This window comes from Oncorhynchus clarkii, chromosome 6 (genome assembly GCF_045791955.1).
Source record: "Oncorhynchus clarkii lewisi isolate Uvic-CL-2024 chromosome 6, UVic_Ocla_1.0, whole genome shotgun sequence".
NCBI classification, from domain to species: domain Eukaryota; kingdom Metazoa; phylum Chordata; class Actinopteri; order Salmoniformes; family Salmonidae; genus Oncorhynchus; species Oncorhynchus clarkii.
The window spans coordinates 63,538,759-63,564,201 of NC_092152.1; the positions used below are offsets into that span (position 1 = coordinate 63,538,759).

Sequence of the window (25,443 nt, forward strand, 5' to 3'; positions counted from 1 at the left end):
CTCCTCGTCTCCTCTCTGTCAGTCGGTCATGCTAAAGTGGCTTCTTCCAGCACCCCCCACCCCCCCCCCCCCAGCCCCACTTGGTCCGCACACGGTTGGAGCGTACGTGCCTACCAGGAGTGTTATGGTGAAGCGGACTGTCAAAGCAGCGAGAGAAGGCATATCTAAACTGCCAGGTAATGATCGAGATAGCCTCTTCCTGTATTTGCACCAGAAGATCCACAGCCGCCCGTGTCATGTGTATCAGTGTAATGCTTTCAGGGTTTGAGATTAGCTCCAGACTGGTCGCTCTCACTCACAGATAGGGAGCTGTGTGGTTCGTGGCAATACTTCTCAACAGTAACCATCCTATTCTGGACATCTATTGCATTTGATTTTGTTCGTTCCTTTTCAATGTCATAATGGACAGGTTGCACTCCTCCATGCGTAAAAGGCTCTACAGTTTGCCACAGCATATTGGACAGAAAGCTTCTATTATGGGCGAAGGAGAAGACGGCGACAAGGACACCCGGAGGAAGAGTATTAGGATGAAACCCTTGCCGTCACCAACCTCCAGAGGAAGCTTCAAAGGCATCGGGGAGACCAGAAGTGGGGACACAGTGATCATGGAGACGGACATTGGGAGACCAACGAAGACCAGTTTAAACGGAGATTGTCGGAGATTTCGTGGCAGTCTCTCCTCCATCACCAGTCGGCATGTGCACGACTCAGACTCGGCGGAGGAGAGGCACCTCATCACAGAGGGGGACGTCACCCCGAGCGAGGAGAGCCCTCCCGGAGCTATTGGCGGTGGGGCGGACCAAGGTGCGCAAGGCGCCAGCGGTGGTGGTGCTGGTGGTGCCCAACATGCTTCTCTTGACCAGGAATCAGGGTTCATAAAGTTGGATGGCATTGATCAAATTTCCCCGGACGACGAGAGATTGTACCAGGCAGGATTCATACACAGGCAGTTTGGGGCAATGCTGCAACCGGGGGTCAACAAGTTCTCCCTGAGGATGTTTGGGAGCGAAAAGGCAGTGGAACGGGAACAGGAGCGGGTTAAATCCGCCGGATTTTGGATAATTCATCCTTACAGTGATTTCAGGTAACTAACTCCATTGCGCTCTGGCTAGACGTCAGAGCGTCATGCGCTGATGAAGTGTGGGCAGGTTGCGTCCATACACACTCGCCTAGCCTACAAGGCAAATGAAATGGGTACTTTCTCTTCAACTAATAATTTCACTAGCTCAATATCAGGCACAATGGTAAATGCATTAGTGATAGGGTATTTAGTGATGGCATCAGAAAATGCAGTCATCTCGGATATAAAAGGATACATTTGGTTTAGGCCTAATTCGGTGCGTAAATGTGTGTGGAATAATTTGTTTAATGAATTGAAAACGAATCAAAAATAATTTACACGTCGGAGGATGACATACTCCCATGATACTTACTCTTCATTTGAATTGTATTTATTAGACATCAGCTATAATATAGCTAGCTATAACTTATTCAACATTGGAAATACAAATATAAAGTCAAAAAAGTCCAATAAATGTAATATAGGCTAATATATCCGTGGTGTCAGAATAATGTGTGCAGGAACAGGCCGAACATCACACACATAGATGGTTCTCAAAGGTGTCTGTTCAGTTTCTTCTAGGATAAATCACATTTTAAAACAGAATTAATCGAAGTGCACCAATGTTCCATGTTCTCTCTTTTTCATTAAATCCAAATTATACTCAGGGAATTGATTTATCACTAATCAATGTACAGCAACTCTATTGGCTTGATGAGAGGTGATGTGCTAATGACTGAATAATTAGCCCCCCGCCACCACGCACGCACACACACACACACACACACACACACACACACACACACACACTACATGTATTTAAGGTTTCAGGTATCATGTGTTCAACATTATCATAATCAGTTCTACCTATAAATTACCAGTATCATTCTTCAAGTTTTCATATAAGAGGTATAAATGGAAGTGCAGCCTCATTCTCTTGTTATTCATTAAGTATTGCCCTTGACTGTGACATTGGCTATACAGTACAGTGCATGTATCTGATGCATGGCTTCAAAGGTAAAGCACAGGATTGCTCAGCATTATGGACATTGTGAATTCTGAAGAATATCCAGAGAACGGGTGAAACATTATGGTGAAACAGGGCTACAGAGAGTATGATGTACAGCACAAACCAATCTGAATGTAGCCTGCATTTATAAAGCCTTTTCACACATTTTCAAAATAAGCAGTGATCTTTATAATCCCAATAATGTAATTAAGTTAATAACAACCTCTTACACAGGTTTAATTTATTCAGTGGATTGTAATCATTCAGCTCATGCATATAATATAGGATGGATTAGGAGTGAATATTGTATTAAGGACTAATGTTTTTACACCAAAAGTTGATTACAGTATTGCAGCAACCAGATACAAAGTTTGATATTGCAATTGTAATATTTGTTATGCATAATTTAAATAGTAAATATATATTGTACAATATCATACCATACTATATTAAACTATACTACGATTGAACACAATTTTATCTGATCCCATGAAACAAATGATAGTAATATACATGAATGCTTATTGTTCTTTCATGTAGGAGTTCAACCAAATTATCGCAAATACATAAACATTTTTGAGAGGTGATCAACCTAGTCGTCATGCTTTCCAGTATTCTGATACATTCAAAAATATTTTGGTCATTGATACATTTAGTGTCTGGCTGCCATTCTGGGGATCTGTATCAGCGTTTCAAGGACAGTGAAATGGCACATGAAAACCTTTTACACTGTTGGCCTCTGGCCTCATGCTTACCTTGTTGTTTTGAGGTGAAACTGAATTGTCAACTGGACATACACAATCTCTAATCATATGATTAAAATAAAAGCCTCCAACTATTGACATTACATGCTGGCTAATGCCTTTATTGTTACCAGAAGAACTAACTACTAACTCTAAGTGCAAAAATGTATCATAGTGTTGTGAAAGACAATAGCAGAAGCCTAATTGCCCGACAGATCTTTCCCTGTCCTTGACATTGGATCTGATCCAGACAGTTTTTCTTTGGTTCATTTACTGTGCACTGATATACGGATATACAGTAATGCCACATCCAACCCCATCACCTGTCACACAAGCAGAAGGTGTCATAATAGTAGTGCTTCAAGAACAAGACCAGGTTTGTCTCGCTTGTGAGAGACAAGTGTCCATGACGAGTGTGTACAGGCAGTCTAGGCTGGTGGCCAGAGGGGGAGAGAGGGAGCAGGCAGGCAGCAGTGTCAGGCAGGCAGACACAGCCCAGTGCTGTGGATAGAGAGAGAAGGCTCAGGGAAAGGAAGACACTCCATGGAAAACAGACTGATTTATCTGCTTGTTTCCCCATTGGTCTTGTGAATCTACACAGACATTCTGCTGCCTTTACATCACAGGATGGTGCACAATTCTCAGATGCCTGGATTACTCAGCTCAGGCTGCCAAGAAAAGAAATGGGATGCCATTTGCTTTGCCTTTGCAAGAAGTGTGTGTGTGTGTGTGTGTGTGTGTGTGTGTGTGTGTGTGTGTGTGTGTGTGTGTGTGTGTGTGTGTGTGTGTGTGTGTGTGTGTGTGTGCGCGTGTGTGCGAGCGTGTGTGTGTGTGTGCGAGCGTGTGTGTGCGAGCGTGTGTGTGTGTGTGTGCGAGCGTGTCAGCAAGCAGGAGGAATAGTGTTTATGCACTGTGCAAGTGACAGTATATACATTAGTAGTAGACATGCATATCTGAGTAAGTTACCCAGACTATTTTCATTGCTCCCCCTTTTACACTTCTGCTACTCTCTGTTATTATCTATGCATAGTCACTTTAATAACTCTACCTACAGTACATGTACATAGTACCTCAATTATCTCAACTAACCGGTGCCCCCGCACATTGACTCTGTACCGGTACCCCCTGTGTGTAGCCTCGCTATTGTGATTTTACTGCTGATTATTTGTTACTTTTATTTCTTATTCTTGATTTTTTGAAGGTATTTTTTATTTTTGTAATTTTTTAAACTGCATTGTTGGCTAGGGCTTGGAAGTAAGCATTTCACTGTAAGGTCTAAACCTGTTGTATTTGGTGCATGTGACAAATACAATTGGATTTGTTTTGAAGTTGGGAGTAGAATCATATGATTTATTGTACCACCATATTTGTTTGTTTCATCCAGGGGTATATTCCAACAGTGTTGACTAACCTTCATAGTACACAGTATTAAGTAAAAGGAACACTGGTTTCCCTTTGTCTTATTGTCAGTATTCTGATTATGTTTATGCATTTCATACCAAGGTTATAGGATGATTTCTTTCTCAGTGTGGAGTATTGGTATTCAGCGAGGGCTAGATCACAGATGCTGCAATCAATTATCTGACTGTTACCCCTCTCTCCCACCACAAGGGCCATCGTCTCCTTTCCCAATGTCACCCCTCCCACCTGTATCACTACAGTTAGCACCTCCTACACCAAAGTCACTCCTCTGTCTCCCACACCTGCAATTGCCTCTCATTCTTGCTATAATTACCTACACCCCCTACTCCCCTCTTTCCCCTTCTAAAGAAGTGAGACGAGAGTTACTCTATAGACAGGAGTCTGCCAGTTCTATTATACCCCCTCCCTCTGTAGTTACTGTCTCTGACTCCCCCTGCAATCCAACACATCATAATGTCCAGGGCCATGCCTGCCAAGTGGCATGAGAATCAGGTCAGTCACTTGCCCTGCTCAGTGTGTGTGGGAGGGTATTACTGTATATCGGCATAATTATATTTGAAACATTTCGGCTAGCTGACAGCAGTTTACACGCTATAAAATCAGTTGACTGTGATTATATGGGACGTTCCTCTCACTTGTGCAGTCCTGACTCATTGTTAAATGGTCTGCTATCGTTATAATTTAGTCATCCAGTTCATGCCTTTACCCTTAACATAGGTCACAATGAACATTCTGTGCTTCAGCATGCTTAAGTGTCCCCATTGAAGTACAATACTCTGCTAATGAGTAGTCTTGAACACCCGACGCTAGGCAACAGTGACTAGGGTCTGGTTTCAATGATGGAAACTTTTGGCATAGAGGTACTGTCACTGCCTACGTTGCTACTTTATCAGCTTAAATAAACTACAAAATAGTTGCTAGCAAGATGGAGATCACAGAGGCTATTTTTAATGAGTGCGTTTCCCAAGAGGCTCGTTTGCACTGGTTTTAGTTAAGGTAGTTGATGCAAAGGTTTTGACGTTCTGGCATGTCTGCCTCGTAATTTGTTGGGAGTGTCCTCAGATTTAGTCTCTTCCCTTATCGAAGTAGGCAGCGCCGTAGTTCCTCTATGCCAAAAGAGTCCATCATTGAAGCCAGACCCTAGTCACTGTGTTGCCTAGGGTCGGGTTTTTGATACTAGCTAATGAGTGCAGCTGTCTAAATGTATATGAGATGAGCAAACTAACTTGTTTTTTTGCAGTGTGTCATCCCACTAAGCATCCTTAGTTGTAGCCTGTAACCTTGCTCCCTCCACTAACAGGTTGTATTGTCACATATAGACTTGTGTGAGAGATTGGATTAATTCTTGTTTGCACAGTACAGTAGGTTGTGTAAGATGTTTCCTGTTTCTTCTAGTTGTAATTATGAAGGAATGGGAACAGGTTGAATGCTTGAGGAGAAGACAAATACGGTTATGTCAGACCATGGGGGGAAGCTGAGTAAGAAAGGGCCCACCCCTCAGTCCATGCAGTCAACAGTAGATGTGTCTCTGTTGAGATTTTGTATGAATTCACATTCAAATCTTTATATTATCCAGCCAGGCTTTTGGTCAGATGAAGGTAGCCTTTTTATTTGTAGAGCCTTTCAAACCTACTTGGTAATGTGATGTTAAAGGTGCAATGTGCAGAAATCTTTCTGCTATTTCCTGGTTGCTAAAATTCTAATAGTTAGCCTGATTTCAGTCTATGTGACAAAACAAGCGGCCATTGTGTAGAGAATCATTGTTTCTGTCTAAACAGCTGTGAAATATATTTTCCATAACCAAACATATTGTATTTTCAGCTGTTTGAAGCTGGTGTACAAAACTGAAAGTAAAACGTGTAAAAACAAAACTTCAGAACTGGAAGCATAGAAAATAGCACACATAGAACAGATCTACTGTTTCCTAGACTTGCTTTCAATGAGAATTACATATCTATAACTCACATTTCTATGTGAAATTGGTCGGGTCGCCCAAAAAGTTGCATATTGCAGCTTTAAAGGAGGGGGGTTATGATAATGAGTAAGTGTTTGTTTCTGTGTTGTTGCCATGGAATAAACACAAAATACTAGTGCCCCTGACAGGCGTATTGACTACAATCAGAGACAGAAATAACACATGACTGAAATTAAAGTATAGAAGGAGATGAAGGAGGATCTTGTAAATGGGCATGGTTGGAGAAGTCAAAACTCTGTGATTGAGTTTCAATTTCCCTGGCTGCACCAAAGCCTTTGCTATTTAATATTGTCATAATAAGCACAAATTAAAGTGTCACTGGGAGTCACATACAGTCATGACTACAGAAATTCAGCAATATTTTCTCTTGTCAACTATTGTATAACGTTGAGAGGGAGAGGAGGAGCACAGCACATCTTCTGAGGGGAAAAGACGGCTTAAAAATGGCATCGTAATCCAATCTAAAGGCTCATTTCCAGAGCCAAAGCTGTACAGCCTCATTTCTGCTCATTGCTGAATATGCATCTTCTTCCTTCCTGCGGGGAAGTGATGTAGCCAGCCAGCCAGCCAGCCAACCAGCCTGCAGCATAGGTGATTGATTAGTGATTTTGTATGGGGTGAATCAGTGAGAGATTTGGCAAGGTAAATGACGGATGATGTGGCAGCAAAACGTTGTTCTGTCACGACTACCACCGAAATCGGCTCCTCTCCTTGTTCGGACGGCGTTCGGCGGTCGACGTCACCGGCCTTCTAGCCATCGTCGCTCCATTTTTCATTGTTCCATTTGTTTTGTCTTGTTCCCCGCACACCTGGTTTACATTCCATAATCACATTGTATATATATATTCCTCTGTTCCCCCCATGTCCTTGTGTGGAATTGTTTTATGTGACGCGCCAGGCTGGTTTTCCATGTTCCGTGTTCATTCCACGAAGTATGTTTATTTGGTCAACTATAGCTTTTGTGACTGTTTTCGCGCTTTTCACCTTTGCCATTTTTGCTGGAGGTTTTGACGCAGTTGCGTCCGTCAGCTGTTTGCTCCTGCCTAAATAAAGTGTGCGCCTGTTCACAACTCTCTGCTCTCCTGCACCTGACTTCGCTACCAGTACGCACACCCATGACATGTTCTCCAATCTTCAAGTACCTTTTAATAACCTTGTAATTCAGCAGCACCCTTAACAATACATCATCAGTAGTAGTATACTGTTTAATACTGCCATATCCCCATGGAGTTGGAAAAAGACAAGACTTTTAACATGAAAGCTTATTTTGGTTTTAAAGACTCTATTAAGCTTTAAAACAGTGCTGCCAACCCAATTAGAAGAGGAGGTTAACTAGGCCTGCTGTGTCTGTCAATCAGTCGATTCCCTCCCTCTGCTTAACCTTCCGCCTAACCCTCCGCCTAACCCTCTGCCAGGAGATTCCCTGTTCAAACCTTCAAAACCCACTTCTCACCAGGCTTTTTATTCATCCTGCATAACCATCGCCATCTCCCCAAAGAGATTTCACCCGGCAGTAAGGCCTCTAAAAAGGCATCTAAAAAGACATCTAGTTCCTCCTCTTCCTGTTACCTTTCCAGAGGAATACATTAAAGAGAAGTAGAGCAGATTTAGAAGACAGAATGCACATTACTGTAGGTTGAATGCATTTCAAGGGCCAAGAAACACCTTTATATCCAAATGTGCATGAGCTAGAAATACTTCCTTCTGAATGCATTTGGTAACACCCATTAGTTCAGCTTGCTTTAACTTCCCATGACAGGTTTATTATCCTGTTTCTAAAATACATCTCTGTTTGGAAATCTATTGTAGCGAACAGCCTGTAAAACTGGGATAAGAGTTGTGCTTGTCATTATGAAACTAAAGGGGAATGCTTGCTTCTGAATCAAAACTGTTGCTCTGGAAATACAAATGTTTCAGCGGCTCAAAAGTAAATATATGAAACGTCTCTTGTATTCCAGTCTGGACAAGTCTTCTGTGTGTATAAAGGCTTCCGTTTGAATCCCCTTTTGGTTCATCAAAACAATAATGGCATCCCAATTCAATATGAGGTCTTATAACTGACTCCCCCATTTCTATTTCAGTACATAAATGAAGATTGCACATTGAATGAAAGCAGAACTGTGTTTGTATGGTGACTGGTCATATTGATCTTGTGACAGTGCTTTGTAAATGTGTCTGTTGGAAGCACAACAAACAGCTTGTCATACAGAAATACATCTTTGCCAGTTCAATCATTGATTGTTTCATAGGTAGAGAAAGCTATAGGCTATATCAATGTACGGCAGACTGTTTCTAATACACTATAGTGACAGGGTACTAAAACCTCTTGGAAAAATGGCATTTTGAATGACAAATGACACAGGTGTAATACACGGCTGCAATGCTTTAGTACTATTCCTCCTGCTTGCTGACACGCTCGCACACACACACGCTCGCACACACACACACACACACACACACACACACACACACACACACACACACACACACACACACACACACACACACACACACACACACACACACACACACACACACACACACACACACACACACACACACACACACACTTGATCTCTCACTCTCTCTCTCTTCACTTGCTCTTAGCTCAGGTAGAAAGGGAGGGGGTGGGATCAGCTGACAGTGTTGTCTACGTTCAGCCAGGTTGATTACAGTTGATTTGAGGGTGCGTTTTCATATTGATTTGTTTGGGTCTTGCGGGACCTCTAGTTTGTCATTGGGGGATTTATAGAAAATGAGCTGGGAGGAAATAATCCAGGCTCTCCACCCTGCATGGTAGTCTCATGCAGCCGTAGGCTCGGACTGCCTGCTCAAACCCTATTGGTGGGTGTTGGGAGTGAGTGTCGCTCCCGGGCCCCGGCCCCCAGCCAGCCCTCATGGAGCATGTCTCTCCTCTGCACGGCACACCACAGTACAGTGCTAATAACCTATGGAGTAGGGGATGCCATAGTGGGGAAACGGTTGCGGCGGGAGGAGTCATTGCACCCTTTTTTCATTTAGTGAAGGTAAAGCACAGGATTAGCGTGAGCTCTGGGTTTGGCCGAGCCTGAGAGTGGGGTAATCAAAAGAGGCTGCTGCCGTGTCCATCCACCAATATTAGGAGCACACATCACATCACAGGAGATTATTACAACACAATTTATTTAATGGAGGGAGGATGGGATAGAGAGGCTGAGGGTGGTCCGTGCCATGGGGGAGGGCTGCCTGTCAACGTGGCACGGCGGTGGAGTGATTGAAATGTACCGTATGACCTCAGTACACTTGTGGGAGCGTGACACACAAAGCAAACACGCCTCATTTGAGAATATATGTATGTTTATGTATGTCAATGTATTTTTTTTCCTATTATGTAATTTAATTAGAAAGTAACCATGGTGATGGTAATCTGCTAGGGTGAGATTATATTGATTGATATACATTTTCTAAATGGGAAAAGGCTGGCTCTGCCTTTCCCCCGTAACAATGGATGTTATCCTTCATCCTCCAAGTATTTTTTATGTGTTTTTGTCACCTGGCAAATGCGTGTTGGTTTGTTGTGTGTCCTTCCCGTTGTCCTGTCCTCTGCAACATCAATTTATAATCTCACCAGGTGGATTCACAACCCCAGACAGCCCCGATCCATTCACAAGTTTTTCTTCTTTTAACACTTTTCACTATCAAATGTGTTTTTCTTGCCGCTAGACGTCTGTGATTATTGTTCCACGGACCAGTGGTAAATATGTCAGTTTCAGTTATCTCAACGTTTCAGGGGCAGTGTTGTGTGATGTGAAAAAGTTATTTTTCTCTCTATTCATCACCCTACAGTGAAGGAGAAAGTCTCAAGCCGTGTGTGTGTGTGTGTGTGTGTGTGTGTGTGTGTGTGTGTGTGTGTGTGTGTGTGTGTGTGTGTGTGTGTGTGTGTGTGTGTGTGTGTGTGTGTGTGTGTGTGTGTGTGTGTGTGTGTGTGTGTGTGTGTGTGTGTGTGCACATGCACGCGCGCACGCTGTTGGTGTACCATCTAGGTGACCTAGAGCTCTGCAGACCTATCTATCCCCAGGCCATTTGGATAAAAGACCTGTGATAGGAGAATATAGAATGAACCAGCATTCCCACATGAGATAAGTGGAGGAAAAGGGAGAGTCTAGATTTTCTGACTAAAATCTATGTGGATTACAGTCTGACATCATTGTGGTGATGTTTTTTAATCTGGGGACATTATGGCAGCCATGTGAAATTAACAGAAAACTTTGATTTGAAAGCTTGATTTGTAATCATCATGGCCAGCTGAAGCAGTAGTTACCATTGCTGCAGGTTCCAGTAACACATTACTGAACACATTACTGTGTGTATCAGTGACGTGAGGTGAGGTCAGTGGCTGGTGAGGCACTAGCTATTATCAAAGCCAGATTTACTCACAAATATACCTTGCTGAAGCCCAAGTTCACCATACAATAGATAGCTCCAATAACCAGAGTGACATAGGCTATTAACCGAAATTGACAAAAATATTCCCCAGTAGGCATAAATACCAAAGTAGCCAAGATACACAAGCGAATGCCTCCGATGGCCGTATATTTCATATCATCCGACACTGCTCAACTCAGCCCCACCATTTCATAGACCAACGTAGCCAATCACAATTACAAACGACAGGTGGCATTAAAATACCAGTATATGGACACAATTCCACCAATGCACCGCACATGCAAACATGCACACACACACATTATTAAGAGAAATATTATTACGCACACATATAATGAACAATATTGCTAATGGTCCAATGCAGCCGTTTGTATCTCAATATCAAATCATTTCTGGGTAGCAATTACGTACCTTTCTGTGATTGTTTTTCAAAGAAAATGGTCAAAAAGAAACAAAAATATATAGTTTTTAAATAATAATAGCTTCTTAGCAAAAAGCTATTTCTCAAGAAATCATTTTGCTAGTACTGCCTGGGAGTGGTCTGAGAGAGGGGCCTAATTGGATGAGCCTAATAGGAGGGATGTGTAACCTGAACTAGCTGGCAGAGAGAAGGGCAAACTCGCTTTGTTAGTGGTCTATGAACTTATTTCGCCTGGGCCTTCCCGAGTGGAGCAGCGGTCTAAGGCACTGCATCCCAGTGCTAGAGGCGTCACTACAAATCCGGGTTTGATCCTGGGACGTGTCGCAGCCGTCCGCGACAGGGAGGCCCATGAGGAGGTGCACAATTGGCCCAGTTTCATCAATGTTAGGGGAGGGTTTTGCCGGCTGGGATGTCCTTGTCCTCTCGCGCTCTATTGACTCCTTTTGGCGGCCCGGCTCATGCACGCTGACTTCGGTCGCCAGCTGTACGGTGTTTCCTCCTTGTGTGCGGCTGTCTTCCGGGTTAATCGAGCAATGTGTCAAGAAGCAGTGCGGCTTGACGGGTCATGTTTCGGAGGACGCATGGCTCTCGACCATTGCCTCTCCCAAGTCCGTACGGGAGTTGTAGCGATGTGACAAGAATGTAACTACCAATTGAATATCACGAAAAAGGGGTCAAAAAGTATACCTTCTTTTTAGACAATAAAATAAAAAAAGCCAAACAAGCTGAAATTTCAGGCGTTCTTTTCAAACAGCTCTTACACTAAAAGTGCATTATCATAATCTTCACAATTTCACAGTATTATTCCAACCTCATAATGTGGAAATAAACTGTATATAAAACACAGAAAAATCTAGTTTCTGACTGCACTGCCCCTTTAAAGGTACAAACGAAATGTCCATATCAACAATCTAAATTACTGAAATATGTCTATTCAAAATTAAATGATAGCTTGATAAATCAATTGTCGACATGGAAAACAAAGCAATGGGCTCTGTAAACAGGCTGACCAGCAAATACACTCTAAACAGGCTGACCAGCAAATACACTCTAAACAGGCTGACCAGCAAATACACTCTAAACAGGCTGACCAGCAAATACACTCTAAACAGGCTGACCAGCAAATACACTCTAAACAGGCTGACCAGCAAATACACTCTAAACAGGCTGACCAGCAAATACACTCTAAACAGGCTGACTAGCAAATACACTCTAAACAGGCAGACCAGCAAATGCAAACAATGACAGATATGAAGCAACGGATAAATCAACATAATGCATTGGAATAAATAGCATAAATCAAAGGTATTACTTACATTATCAAGGTGAACAAAGTAAACTCAACCAAACAATGCGGCCAAATCTCCAAATAAAACGGCAGGCGGTGTCGTAACTGCAGTTACAGAATTAAGCCATGGCTTTAAGTTTTAATTATGTCTTGTGGTGCGGTATCTTAGCTGTCAGTCAAACTCCGCAAAAGTGAAACTTAAAACTTAAGGTTAGGTAATTAACTCAGAATGGTTATGGTTAAGGTTAGGGAAAGGTTTAAACTTTTTGTTATCTTCTTTTATTTCACCTTTATTTAACCAGGTAGGCTAGTTGAAAACAAGTTCTCATTTGCAACTGCAACCTGGCCAAGGTAAAGCAAAGCAGTTCTACACATACAACAACACAGAGTTACACATGGAATAAACAAACATACAATCAATAATACAGTAGAAAAATATATATACAGCATGTGCAAATGAGATAGGATAAGAGAAGTAAGGCAATAAATAGGCCATTGTGGCAAAGTAATTACAATATAGCAATTAAACACTGGAATGGTAGGATGTGCAGAAGATGAATGTGCAAGTTGAGATACTGGGGTGCAAAGGAGCAAGATAAATAAATAAATAAACAAATACAGTATGGGGATGAGGTAGATTGGATCGGCTATTTACAGATGAGCTATGTACAGGTGCAGTGATCTGTGAGCTGCTCTGACAGCTGGTGCTTAAAGTGAGGGAGGTAAGAGTCTCCAGCTTCAGAGATCTTTGCAGTTCGTTCCAGTCATTGGCAGCAGAGAACTGGAAGGAGAGGCGGCCAAAGGAAGAATTGGCCTTGGGGGTGACCAGTGATATATACCTGCTGGAGCGCGTGCTACGGGTGGGTGCTGCTATGGTAACCAGTGAGCTGAGATAAGGCGGGGCTTTACCTAGCAGAGACTTGTAGATGACCTGGAGCCAGTGGGTTTGGCGACAAGTATGAAGCGAGGGCCAGCCAACGAGATCATGCAGGTCGCAATGGTGGGTAGTATATGGGGCTTTGGTGACAAAACGGATGGCACTGTGATAGACTGCATCCAATTTGTTGAGTAGAGTGTTGGAGGCTATTTTGTAAATGACATCGCCGAAGTCGAGAATCGGTAGGATGGTCAGTTTTACGAGGGTATGTTTGGCAGCATGAGTGAAGGATGCTTTGTTGCGAAATAGGAAGCCGACTCTAGATTTAATTTTGGATTGGAGATGTTTAATGTGAGTCTGGAAGGAGAGTTTACAGTCTAACCAGACACCTAGGTATTTGTAGTTGTCCACATATTCTAAGTCAGAACCGTCCAGAGTAGTGATGGACGGGCGGGCAGGTGCGGGCAGTGATCGGTTGAAGAGCATGCATTTAGTTTTACTTGCATTTAAGAGCAGTTGGAGGCCACGGAAGGAGAGTTGTATGGCATTGAAGCTCACCTGGAGGTTAGTTAACACAGTGTCCAACGAAGGGCCAGAGGTATACAGAATGGTGTCGTCTGCGTAGAGATGGATCAAAGAATCACCAGCAGCGAGAGCGACATCATTGATGTATACAGAGAAGAGAGTCGGACCGAGAATTGAACCCTGTGGCACCCCCATAGAGACTGCCAGAGGTTCGGACAACAGGCCCTCTGATTTGACATACTGAACTATATTGGAGAAGTAGTTGGTGAACCAAGCAAGGCAATCATTTGAGAACCAAGGCTGTTGAGTCTGCCAATAAGAATGTTGTGATTGACAGAGTCGAAAGCCTTAGCCAGGTCGATGAATACGGCTGCACAGTAATGTCTCTTATCGATGGCGGTATGATATCGTTTAGGACCTTGAGCGTGGCTGAGGTGCACCCATGACCAGCTCTGAAACCATCTGAAACCTGCTCATTTAACGCCAGATCGATCCGTGTGTTCCCCAAAGTTTTTATGGTGATCTGGTGTTGTGCAATGCCGATTTTTCATGTTTGATGAGGGCATCAGGTTGTTGATGACACAGTAGCAGCCTTTTGTTGTCCCCGGTTTGTGTTTGTATTTTATTAGGGATCCCCATTACCTGCTGCCAAGGCAGCAGCTGCTCTTTCTGGGGTCCAAACACACCAAGACACCTACATTACACATGAAACAAAAGATTAAACAGTACATCATATAACATTGCAACACCACTACATATCCACAACGCAAAATGCACAATACAACCATACAACAACACCACCATATACATATGTGTTGAGCGTGTGTTCTTGCGCCCGTATGCATATGCATGTCTGTACCTGTGTGTGTGTGTGTGTGTGTGTGTGTCTCTTCACAGTCCACGCTGTTCCATAAGGTGTATTTTTTATCTATTTTTTAAAAATCTGATTCTACTGCTTGCATCAGTTACCTGTAGTCATGGCTTTATGTAGTACAGTGTGCCTCCCATAGTCTGTTCTGGACTTGGGGACTGGTGGCATGTCTTGTGGGGTATGCATGGGTCTCCGAGCTGTGTGCTCATAGTTTAAACAGACAGCTCGGTGCATCCAGCTTGTCAACACTTCTTACAAAAACAAGTAGTGATGAAGTCAGTCTCTCCTCCACTTTGAGCCATGAGTGATTGACATATCATTAATGTTAGCTCTCTGTGTTCATTTAAGGGCCAGCCGTGCTGCCCTATTCTGAGCCATTTGTAAAGTTTGAGAGGCTTTCATTAAAGAACATCATCTGTGTTCTCTTAGACAGGTAACTCTTTATCCACAATATATCAGGGGGTTTAAAGCCATAACACATATGTTTTTTCCAGCAGCAGACTATGATTGATAATGTCAAAAGCCGCACTGAAGTCTAACAAAACAGCCACACAATATTTTTTATCATAAATTTATCTCAGACAATCATCATATCAGGCTTGAAGGAAAGACCCAGGTGCAGACAGTGCCAAAGTAACAAAAGTTTCTTAAATCGAACATGGGCAGTCAAAGGTACAGGATGGCAGGCAGGCTCAGGGTCAGGTCAGGCAGAGGTCGGTAATGCAGGGTAGTGGGGCAAAGGTGCAGGACGGCAGGCTGGCTCAGGGTCAGGACAGGCAGTAAGGTCAAAACCGGGAAAATTAGAAAAACAGGAACTGTTGACAAGACAGGAGCAAGGGGAAAACTGCTGGTAGGTTTGATGAACAAAACGAACAGGCAACAGACAAACAGAGAACGCAGATATAAATACACAGGGGATAATGGGAAAGATGGGTGACACCTGGAGGGGGGTGGAGACAATCACAAAGACAGGTGAACAGATCAGGGTGACACATCAGTCATTTGTGTAAGTGCTGTGCTTGTTGAATGTCCTTCCCTATACATGTGCTGAAAGTCTGTTGTCAATTTGTTTACTGTAAAATAGCTTACTAAGGGTTGGTAACAGGCTGATTGGTCAACTATTTGAGCTAGCATTCTTAGGTAGCGGAATGACTTTTGAAAATAGGAGTGGCAATAATTTTCCATCCATGTTGTCAGACTCCGGGTGTCTTGTCATTGTTGATAAACAACAATATTTTTTTTCACCTCTTCCACACTCACTTTACAGAATTCAAAATTACAATGCTTGTCTTTCATAATTTGATCAGTTATACTTGGATGTGTAGTGTCAGCGTCTTTTGCTCTATATAATTTATCTTTGTTTCATAGTCTAGTTTAGTCACATGATTTCTCAATTTGCAGGACGTTCGCCAATTGGTTGTGCAGCCAGACTTATTTGCCATTCCTTTTGCCTCATCTCTCTCAACCATACAATGTTTTAAATTCCTCATCAATCCACGGGGATTTAATCAGTTTTTATAGTCATTTTATTAATGGGTGTGTGCTTATTAGTAACAGGAATAGGCAATTTCATAAATGTGTCAGGTCTGGTTGCTTCTCATTACACACAACAAACCAACAAATATTATTTACATCAACAACATAGGAATCACTACAAAATGTATTGTATGACCTCTTATACGCAATATTAGGCCCAGCATTAGTAAAGATGTGATCAATATACAGTATGTCGAGGATTTAATTCCTGTGCTGTTTGTAACTACCCTGGTAGGTTGATTTATAACCTGAACCAGGTTGCAGGCACTGGTTACAGTTTGAAGCTTTTTCTTGAGTGGGCAGCTTGATGAAAGCCAGTCATTATTTAAATCACCCAGAAAATATACCTCTCTGTTGATATGACATACATTATCAAGCATTTCCCACATGTTATCCAGATATGGACTGTTTGCACTTGGTGGTCTATAGCAGCTTCCAACAAGAATGGGCTTTAGGTGAGGCAGATGAGATCCTCTCTAAGCTTTACAGGAATGTGGTTCTAAATATAAACAGCAATACTTCCACCATTGGCATTTCTGTCTTTTCTGTAGATGTTATAAGCATGTATTGCTACCACTGTATCATCAAAGGTATTATCTAAGTGAGTTTCAGAGTCTTTTTGTTTATACCACTCCTGTTTAAACAATCTGATGATTTTCCGTCCCTTCTTCTGATGAAGGTCAAGAAGCCAGCTGTTTTTTAATTTATTTAACCTGTATTTAACTAGACATGCCAGTTAAGAACAAATTCTTATTTACAATTACGGCCTAACCCGGCCAAACTCTCCCCTATCCCGGACAATGCTGGGCCAATTGTGCGCCACCATATGGGACTCCCGATCACGGCCGATTGTGATACAGCCCGTGATCGAACCCGGGTCTGTAGTGACGCCTCTAGCACTGTGATGCAGTGCATTAGACCGCTGTGTCACTCAGGTTCCTCAAAAGACGCTGTATAGTGTCCATTTTGTCATGTTGTTTTTACGCGCTATCTAGCTTCCTTACTCAGTTCACGAGATGAGTGCCAAATTATGTAGACACGCCCAAATAATAGTGCTTTTCCCACACAGCTTGTTTAAGCCTTAAAGGCAAAACGCAAAATATGAAATCCGCTCAATGCAACGAATGGAGCAGCAAGGCTTATACCTACCCTGTCCATCAACTGTGACTGCAGTCAGGAACGGCGGCATGTCAACGATTTGAATGGATGGGAAGGTAGGTACAGATCGACAAGAGCATTTGATGCAGTTTTATCACATTTGGGGATTTCGAGCATAAAAATCACCAAACTCATTGAGAAAAAACATTACATAACAAACAATAATGGCAACTTTGTATATAATATATATATATATTTTATTAGATCATAACAGGACAGGGCCTGACTGCACGTCACTGGTGTGGATGTCTCTCTCCGGCCCCATTCTACACGTACCCACCTACTTTCTCTCTCTCTCTCCTGCTAAAGAGGAGCATGCATAAAAGAGAGACAATATTTTGAGTCCTATATTTGTTTTAATCATCTACCATAAGCGAGCTATTAATAGTGAGTGTCTGTAGAGAGTACAAAACATTAGGAACACCTTTTCTTTCCATGACATAGACTGACCAGATGCATCTAGGTGAAAGCTATGATCCCTTATTGATGTCACTTGTTAAACCCACTTCAATCAGTGTCGATGAAGGGGAGGAGACAGGTTAAAGAAAGATTTTTAAGCCTTCAGACAATTGAGATATTGTGTATGTGTAGATTCAGAGGGTGAATGGGCAAGACAAAAGATATAAGTGCCTTTGAACAGGGTATGCTAGTAGGTGCCAGGTGCACCGGTTTGAGTGTGTCAAGAACTGCAATGCTGCTGGGATTTTCACACTCAACAGTTTCCTGTGTGAATCAAGAATGGTCCACCACCCAAAGGACATCCAGCCAACTTGACACAAATGTGGGAAGCATTGGAGTCAACATAGGCCAGCATCCCTGTGGAAAAATTTTGACACCTTGTAGAGTCCATGCCCTGGGTTGCACCTCAATATTACGAAGGTGTTCATAATTTTTTGTACACTCAGTATAGTTAATGAGTGTATGTAGAGAGTGAGTGTCTGTAGAGAGTGAGTATCTAGAGAGAGAGTATCTATAGATAGTGAGTGTCTATAGATAGTGAGTGTATATGAATAGTGTCCACTATCAGTGGTTGACCAGATGAATCTAGGTGAAAGCTATGATCCCTTATTGATGTCACTTGTTAAACCCACTTCAATCAGTGTCGATGAAGGGGAGGAGACAGGTTAAAGAAGGATTTTTAAGCCTTGAGACACTTGATAGATTATGTATGTGTGACATTCAGAGGGTGAATGGGCAAGACAAAAGATTTAAGTGCCCTTGAACAAGGTATGGTAGTAGATTCCAGGTGCACCGGTTTGAGTGTGTCAAGAACTGCAATGCTGCTGGGATTTTCACACTCAACAGTTTCCTGTGTGAATCAAGAATGATCCACCACCCAAAGGACATCCAGCTAACTTGACACAAATGTGGGAAGCATTGGAGTCAAAATAGGCCAGCATCCCTGTGGAATGCTTCGACACCTTGTAGAGTCCATGCCCCGAGTTGCAACTCAATATTAGGAAGGTGTTCCTAATTTTCTGTACATTCAGTGTAGTTAATGAGTGTCTATAGATAGTGAGTGTCTGTAGAGAGTGAGTTTCTATATATAGTGAGTGTCTGTAGATAGTGAGTTTCTATATATAGTGAGTGTCTGTAGATAGTGCGTGTCTGTAGAGAGTGAGTTTCTGTATATAGTGCGTGTCTGTAGAGAGTGAGTTTCTGTATATAGTGCGTGTCTGTAGAGAGTGAGTTTCTATACATAGTGAGTGTCTGTAGATAGTGAGTGTATGTAGAAAGTGTGTCTATGGGTAGTGTCCATAGAGAGTGACTGTCTGTAGAGAGTGACTGTCTATAGAGAGTGAATGTCTGTAGAGAGTGAGTGTCTATATATAGTGAGTGTCTATATATAGTGAGTGTCTATATATTGTGACTGTCTGTAGATAGTGAGTGTCTGTAGATGGTGAATGTCTGAAGATAGTGAGTGTCTGAAGATAGTGAGTGTCTGAAGATAGTGAGTGTCTATAGATAGTGAGTGTCTATAGATAGTGTCCACTATCAGTGGTTGACTGATAGAAGAACCCTCTTGCAAAATGTTTGTTATCTTGCCTTTTCTCAGACCAGTCATGTTTGAGAAACAGACTTGGCCTCTATTCACCAGGCCGTTGGCAGCAGTAGCATTGCTGCCTGCTAGAGTACTACTAAACCATAAGGAACCAGTGGGGCTCCTACTCAGTGCAACAACCTCTCCACTTATGGAGGGCCTGAGTGGAGTCTAGCAGAATAAAGAGCCCTGTCTGTGTGGTTGCCATGATTCACAGGAAATACTTCCCCGTTCCCCAGCCGCAATGTGTTTCGCCTCCTCCCGCCCTCACGCTACGCTTGCTGTCTGACTAGAAGACTCAGAAAGATCGATGGATTAAGAGACATGCAGTGTTGATGTGACTCTCCCATTTCTCTTCCCCGTCTCCAAAGACATCTTTTCCCCCTGTTATTTGTAAATCAGTTAGATTATTTTCCCGGGCCGTTATTAGCACCCTCCAGGGAAGACTGAAAAGGGAAGATGGTGGCAGGGAAATATGTTTAAATCAAATGCATTTTCACTATTTAGCACATACACTCAAGAAATTACAGAAATAACAAATAAACAAGATAAATCCGCTCCTATTTGGTTTAACAGTCAGATAAGCCTCTGCTTTTGCCTTCTCACGCAGACCAGATCAACTCTGCATTGCGTCCCACATTTTTATTTCATTTTATGCTTAAAATGACTTCTTAGTAAGGGTTTTCCATAAACTGCTGGGTTTTAAGCTGCATTAATTTTGGCTATATTTTTTCCTCTTATACCCATATCTTTTTTCGGGGGAGGGTGGGACAAAATGTGCTAAAATGTGCTTACAACTTCTGTGGAGTTTCGAGCAACAGGGCTCAGTATATGAAAAGAGGAGAGATTATGTGCTCCTTTATCCACTGAGCAGAATATAAGGAGATGAATTATTCCTCCCTCATTCTCTCCTCAACCTTTCTCTCCCACTCATTTGTTTCGCACCATCTTGTTTTCACTCTCGGTTCCCTCTCTCTCTCCGTGTTCCACATTTTTTCTCACCCTTTCTCTCGCTCTCACTCTGACCGTGGATCAACATCTCTGAGATGGATAGAAAGGCTTTCATTTCTGATGCTCCATTTGCTGATTACATCACCTGGTTGGGAAAGATAATTGACAGGGTCTTGGCTAGGGGAGTGAGGTGGCTGGTGGTAGGAGGGGGGGCTAGGGCTTGAGCTAGGCTAGGGCTGAGTAGTGAGGGGGGCTCTGGGGCCGAGGCTGGGGTATAAGGCTGGTGCCTGGAAGTGGGGCTGGGGGTTGAGATTGGGGGCCGGGGAAGTGAGCGGCAAGGTGACAGTGTGACCTACAATGTGACTGCCTGCTAATATAATGGCAGCTACGGTAGTACATTAGGTTAGCTCTTCATCTGGTTTACGAGACAGCTGTTCACTCTCTCTCCTGGGAAACAGGGTGATGTGTGTATAGGAGGCACCCAGCACTGTGCGCTGTTCACGCTCCCACATCAACACTCAGTGGTTGACTGATAGAAGAACCCTAGACATGACATCCAACAAGTCCTCTTGGGAGATACAGTACATAGATAACAATGGATCTTGATAATAAAGATGGATGCAATTAGGGGGTGAAATGGCAAGCAGGCAGGAAGTAGAGAATGGAGATCCAGCTGTATGTAGTCAAGGGGATGAGAGCAGGCTGGAGAGCAGTCTGTGGGTGCATCCCAAATGGCCCCCCCTGGTTGAAGGTAGTACACTATTTATATAGAATCGGATGTCATTTCAGACACAGCCTGGTTGAAGGTAGTACACTATTTATATAGAATCGGATGTCATTTCAGACACCCTGGTTGAAGGTAGTACACTATTTATATAGAATCGGATGTCATTTCAGACACACCCTGGTTGAAGGTAGTACACTATTTATATAGAATCGGATGTCATTTCAGACACACCCTGGTTGAAGGTAGTACACTATTTATATAGAATCGGATGTCATTTCAGACACACCCTGGTTGAAGGTAGTACACTATTTATATAGAATCGGATGTCATTTCAGACACACCCTGGTTGAAGGTAGTACACTATTTATATAGAATCGGATGTCATTTCAGACACACCCTGGTTGAAGGTAGTACACTATTTATATAGAATCGGATGTCATTTCAGACACACCCTGGTTGAAGGTAGTACACTATTTATATAGAATCGGATGTCATTTCAGACACAGCCTGTGTCTATGCCCTGTGTTCTCCTCTGGTAGGCCTATGGACTGTGTTTTCCTCTGTTAGGCCTATGGACTGTGTTCTCCGCTGGTAGACCTATGGACTCTGTTCTCCTCTGTTAGGCCTATGGACTGTGTTCTCCTCTGGTAGGCCTTTGGACTGTGTTCCCCTTCTGGTAGGCCTATGGACTGTGTTCCCCTTCTGGTAGGCCTATGGACTGTGTTCTCCTCTGGTAGGCCTTTGGACTGTGTTCCCCTTCTGGTAGGCCTATGGACTGTGTTCTCCTCTGGTAGGCCTTTGGACTGTGTTCCCCTTCTGGTAGGCCTTTGGACTGTGTTCCCCTTCTGGTAGGCCTATGGACTGTGTTCCCCTTCTGGTAGGCCTTTGGACTGTGTTCTCCTCTGGTAGGCCTTTGGACTGTGTTCCCCTTCTGGTAGGCCTATGGACTGTGTTCCCCTTCTGGTAGGCCTTTGGACTGTGTTCTCCTCTGTTAGGCCTATGGACTGTGTTCTCCGCTGGTAGACCTATGGACTGTGTTCCCCTTCTGGTAGGCCTTTGGACTGTGTTCCCCTTCTGGTAGGCCTATGGACTGTGCACCGTGGTCCTTTTGTTTTTGTAGAGGGCACAGTGAGTTGCTGACTGTGCTGCTTGCGGAGTATCCTTGTGGAGTCTTTTATTCCCCCGAGCAGGTAAAGAACGGGCCGTCCTCTACTCTGCTCTGCTCTGTGCAGGGACTCTGTTGTGTGTGAAGGACTCTGTGCACTGCGACCAGGGACAAGGACAGGGACACTGTGCCTCTCTCTACTGGTGGCGCCAGCCAGCAGCACCTTTTAATAGAAAAAAATAGTCATATGCTACCGGGGTGCTGGGCGGTATAGAAAGTCCTCTTCGACTCCTTCAAATGTTCGGTCTCCCTTGTACTGCTGTTTATTCTGCAGTGGCTACGTTGATTAGGTTGTTGATATTCATAAGAGAAAGATTGAGCATCCAAAACTGATACATATTTTAGATGGACTTCTTGCTTGCGCTCTAGCTTTGTTGTGTGGCTTTGTTTTAATTATAGGGTCTTAGAGAAGGATGTAGCCAGAGGGGAGGGCTGCCGTCTTATCAGCTCTTTTCTTTTTTCGCGTTGTTCGTAACTTGTTTTGTACATAATGTTGCTGCTACCGTCTCTTATGACAGAAAAGAGCTTCTGGACATCAGAACTGCAATTGCTCACCTCAAACTGGACGAAGAGTTCTTCTTGAATGAGTCGGATGGGAGGGATATACTACTACAGACAACCGACCAGGCCCAGATCCCCGTGATTTGCTGGAGAAGGAAACAGAGATTTAGTGGAAAAAGATCAGGGTGCCTTGCGAGGATCAGGCAACGAGTGGCTAATCTGCCCTTGCCTTCCGTCCTGTTAGCTAATGATCAATCACTGGAAAATAAATGGGGTGAGCTGAAATCACGTATATCTTACCAACGTGACATTAAAAACTGTAATATCTTATTTCACAGAGTCTTGGCTGAATGATGACATTAAGAACATACAGCTGGCGGGTTATACACTCCATTGGCAGGACAGAACAGCAGCCTCTGGTAAGACACGGGCGGAGGCCTATGCATATATGTGAACAACAGCTGGTGCACGATATCTAAGGAAGTCTCAAGGTTTTGCTCGCCTGAGGCAGAGTATCTCATGATAAGCTGTAGACCACACTATCTACCTAGAGAGTTTTCATCTGTATTTTTCATAGCTGTCTACACACCACCACAGACCGATGCTGGCACTAAAACGGCACTCAATGAGCTGGATACCGCTATTAGCAAACAGGAAAACACTCATCCAGAGGCGGCACTCCTAGTGGCCGGGGACTTTATTGCAGGGAAACTTAAATCAGTTTTATCTAATTTCTATCAGCATGTTAACTGTGCAACCAGAAGAAAGACAATTCTAGACCACCTTTACTGCACACACAGGGACACATACAAAGCTCTCCCACGCCCTCCATTTGGCAAATCTGACCATAATTCTATCCTCCTGATTCCTGCTTACAAGCATAAATAAAAGCAGGAAGCACCAGTGACTCGGTCTATAAAAAAGTGATCAGATGAAGCCGATGCTAAACTACAGGACTGATTTTCGACCTCTCCCTGTCTGAGTCTGTAATACCAACATGTTTCAAGCAGACCACCATAGTCCCTGTGCCCAAGAACACTAAAGTAACCTGCCTAAATGACTACCGACCCGTAGCACTCACATCTATATCCATGAACTGCTTTGAATTGCTGGTCATGGCTCACATCAACACCATTATCCCAGAAATCCTAGACCTACTCCATTTGCATACCGCACCAACAGATCCACAGATGATGCGATCTCTATTGCACTCCACACTGCCCTTTCACACCTGGACAAAAGGAACACCTATGTGAGAATGCTATTCATTGACTACAGCTCAGCATTCAACACCATAATGCCCTCAAAGCTCATCACTAAACTGAGGATCCTGGGACTAAACACTTCTCTCTGCAACTGGATCCTGGACTTCCCGACGGGCCGCCCCCAAGTGGTAAGGGTAGGTAACAACACATCCGCCACGCTGATCCTCAACACGGGGACCCCTCAGGGGTGCGTGCTCAGCCCCCTCCTGTACTCCTTGTTCACTCATGACTGCACAGCCAGGCACGACTCCAACACAGTCATTAAGTTTGCTGATGCCACAACAGCCTGATCCCCAACAATGATGAGACAGCTTATAGGGAGGAGGTCAGAGATCTGACCATGTGTGCAAGGACAACAACCTCTCCCTCAACCTTATCAAGACAAAGGAGATGATTGTGGACTACGGGAAAAGGAGGACCGAGCACGCTCCCATTCTCATTGACAGGGCTATAGTGGCGCAGGTTTAGAGCTCCAAGTTCCTTGGTGTCCACATCAACAACAAACTAGAATGGTCCAAACCCATTCCCCTTCAGGAGGTGTCAGAGGAAGGCCCTAAAAATTGTCAGACTCCAGCCACCCTAGTCATAGACTGTTCTCTCTGCTACCGCACGGCAAGCGGTACGGGAGCGTCAAGTCTAGGTCCAAGAGTCTCCTAAATAGCTTCTACCCCCAAGCCATAAGACTCCTGAACAGCTAATCAAATTGCTACCCAGACTATTTGCATTTCCCCCTCCCCCTCTCCCCAGAACGCTGCTGCTACTCTCTGTTATTATCTTCCCTACATGTACATATTACCTCAATTACCTCAACACCGGTGCCCCAGCACATTGACATTGACTCTGTACCGGTACCCCCTGTATAAAGCCCCGCTATTGTTGCTCTTTAATTATTTGTTTTTCTTATCTCTTACTTTTTTTAATAAGGCATTTTCTTAAAACTGCATTGTTGGTAATGGCTTGTAAGGAAGCATTTCACTGTAAGGTCAACCTGTTGTATTCGGTGCATGAGACAACTACAATTTGATTTGATTTAGTATTTGTCTTTGGAAGTGGTTCATATTTCATGAATAAGCGGTACATTGCATGTGTTTTCCAGTCACTGGTCACAGTGGAGGTCGTTATGCGCTTGACAGTTACCAGTATGCATTCTCAGTCTATATGCAAAAGGATTGGACTCTTCTTAGCTGTCGAATCCCAGAATAGGCGCTCTATTAACTCCGACTTGAATATAGACAAGGCCTTAGACATTATGGATCTCTACCAGCTTCAGCATCAGAGGTCAAACCTGTCTCTGATCTGGAGTTTAGGTGCAGCTGGGAGACTCTTACAGAACAGGTTTTTTTTAGCTGGATGAACATCCTTCTGTGGTCCATCATCACCTGGCTATTGTAATCTTATTAATGGTATTATTCATATATTTTGCAGTATTACGAAAGGGTTGTTCCTTTCATTAGATCCCCCCTTTCTCATGTTGGTGTTTAGT

At 43.4% G+C, this 25,443-nt stretch overlaps 1 protein-coding gene across 1 annotated transcript in view; it reads left to right on the forward strand.

Annotated features, from left to right (window-relative positions):
* Positions 1 to 401: 401 nt before the first annotated feature.
* LOC139412173 (potassium/sodium hyperpolarization-activated cyclic nucleotide-gated channel 2-like) overlaps positions 402 to 25,443 on the forward strand; it is an 86,720-nt gene continuing 61,678 nt past the window's right edge. The window contains exon 1 of the mRNA XM_071158990.1: positions 402 to 1,084. Coding sequence (XP_071015091.1) covers positions 402 to 1,084 — 683 coding nt within the window. The remainder of the gene's footprint in view (positions 1,085 to 25,443) is intronic.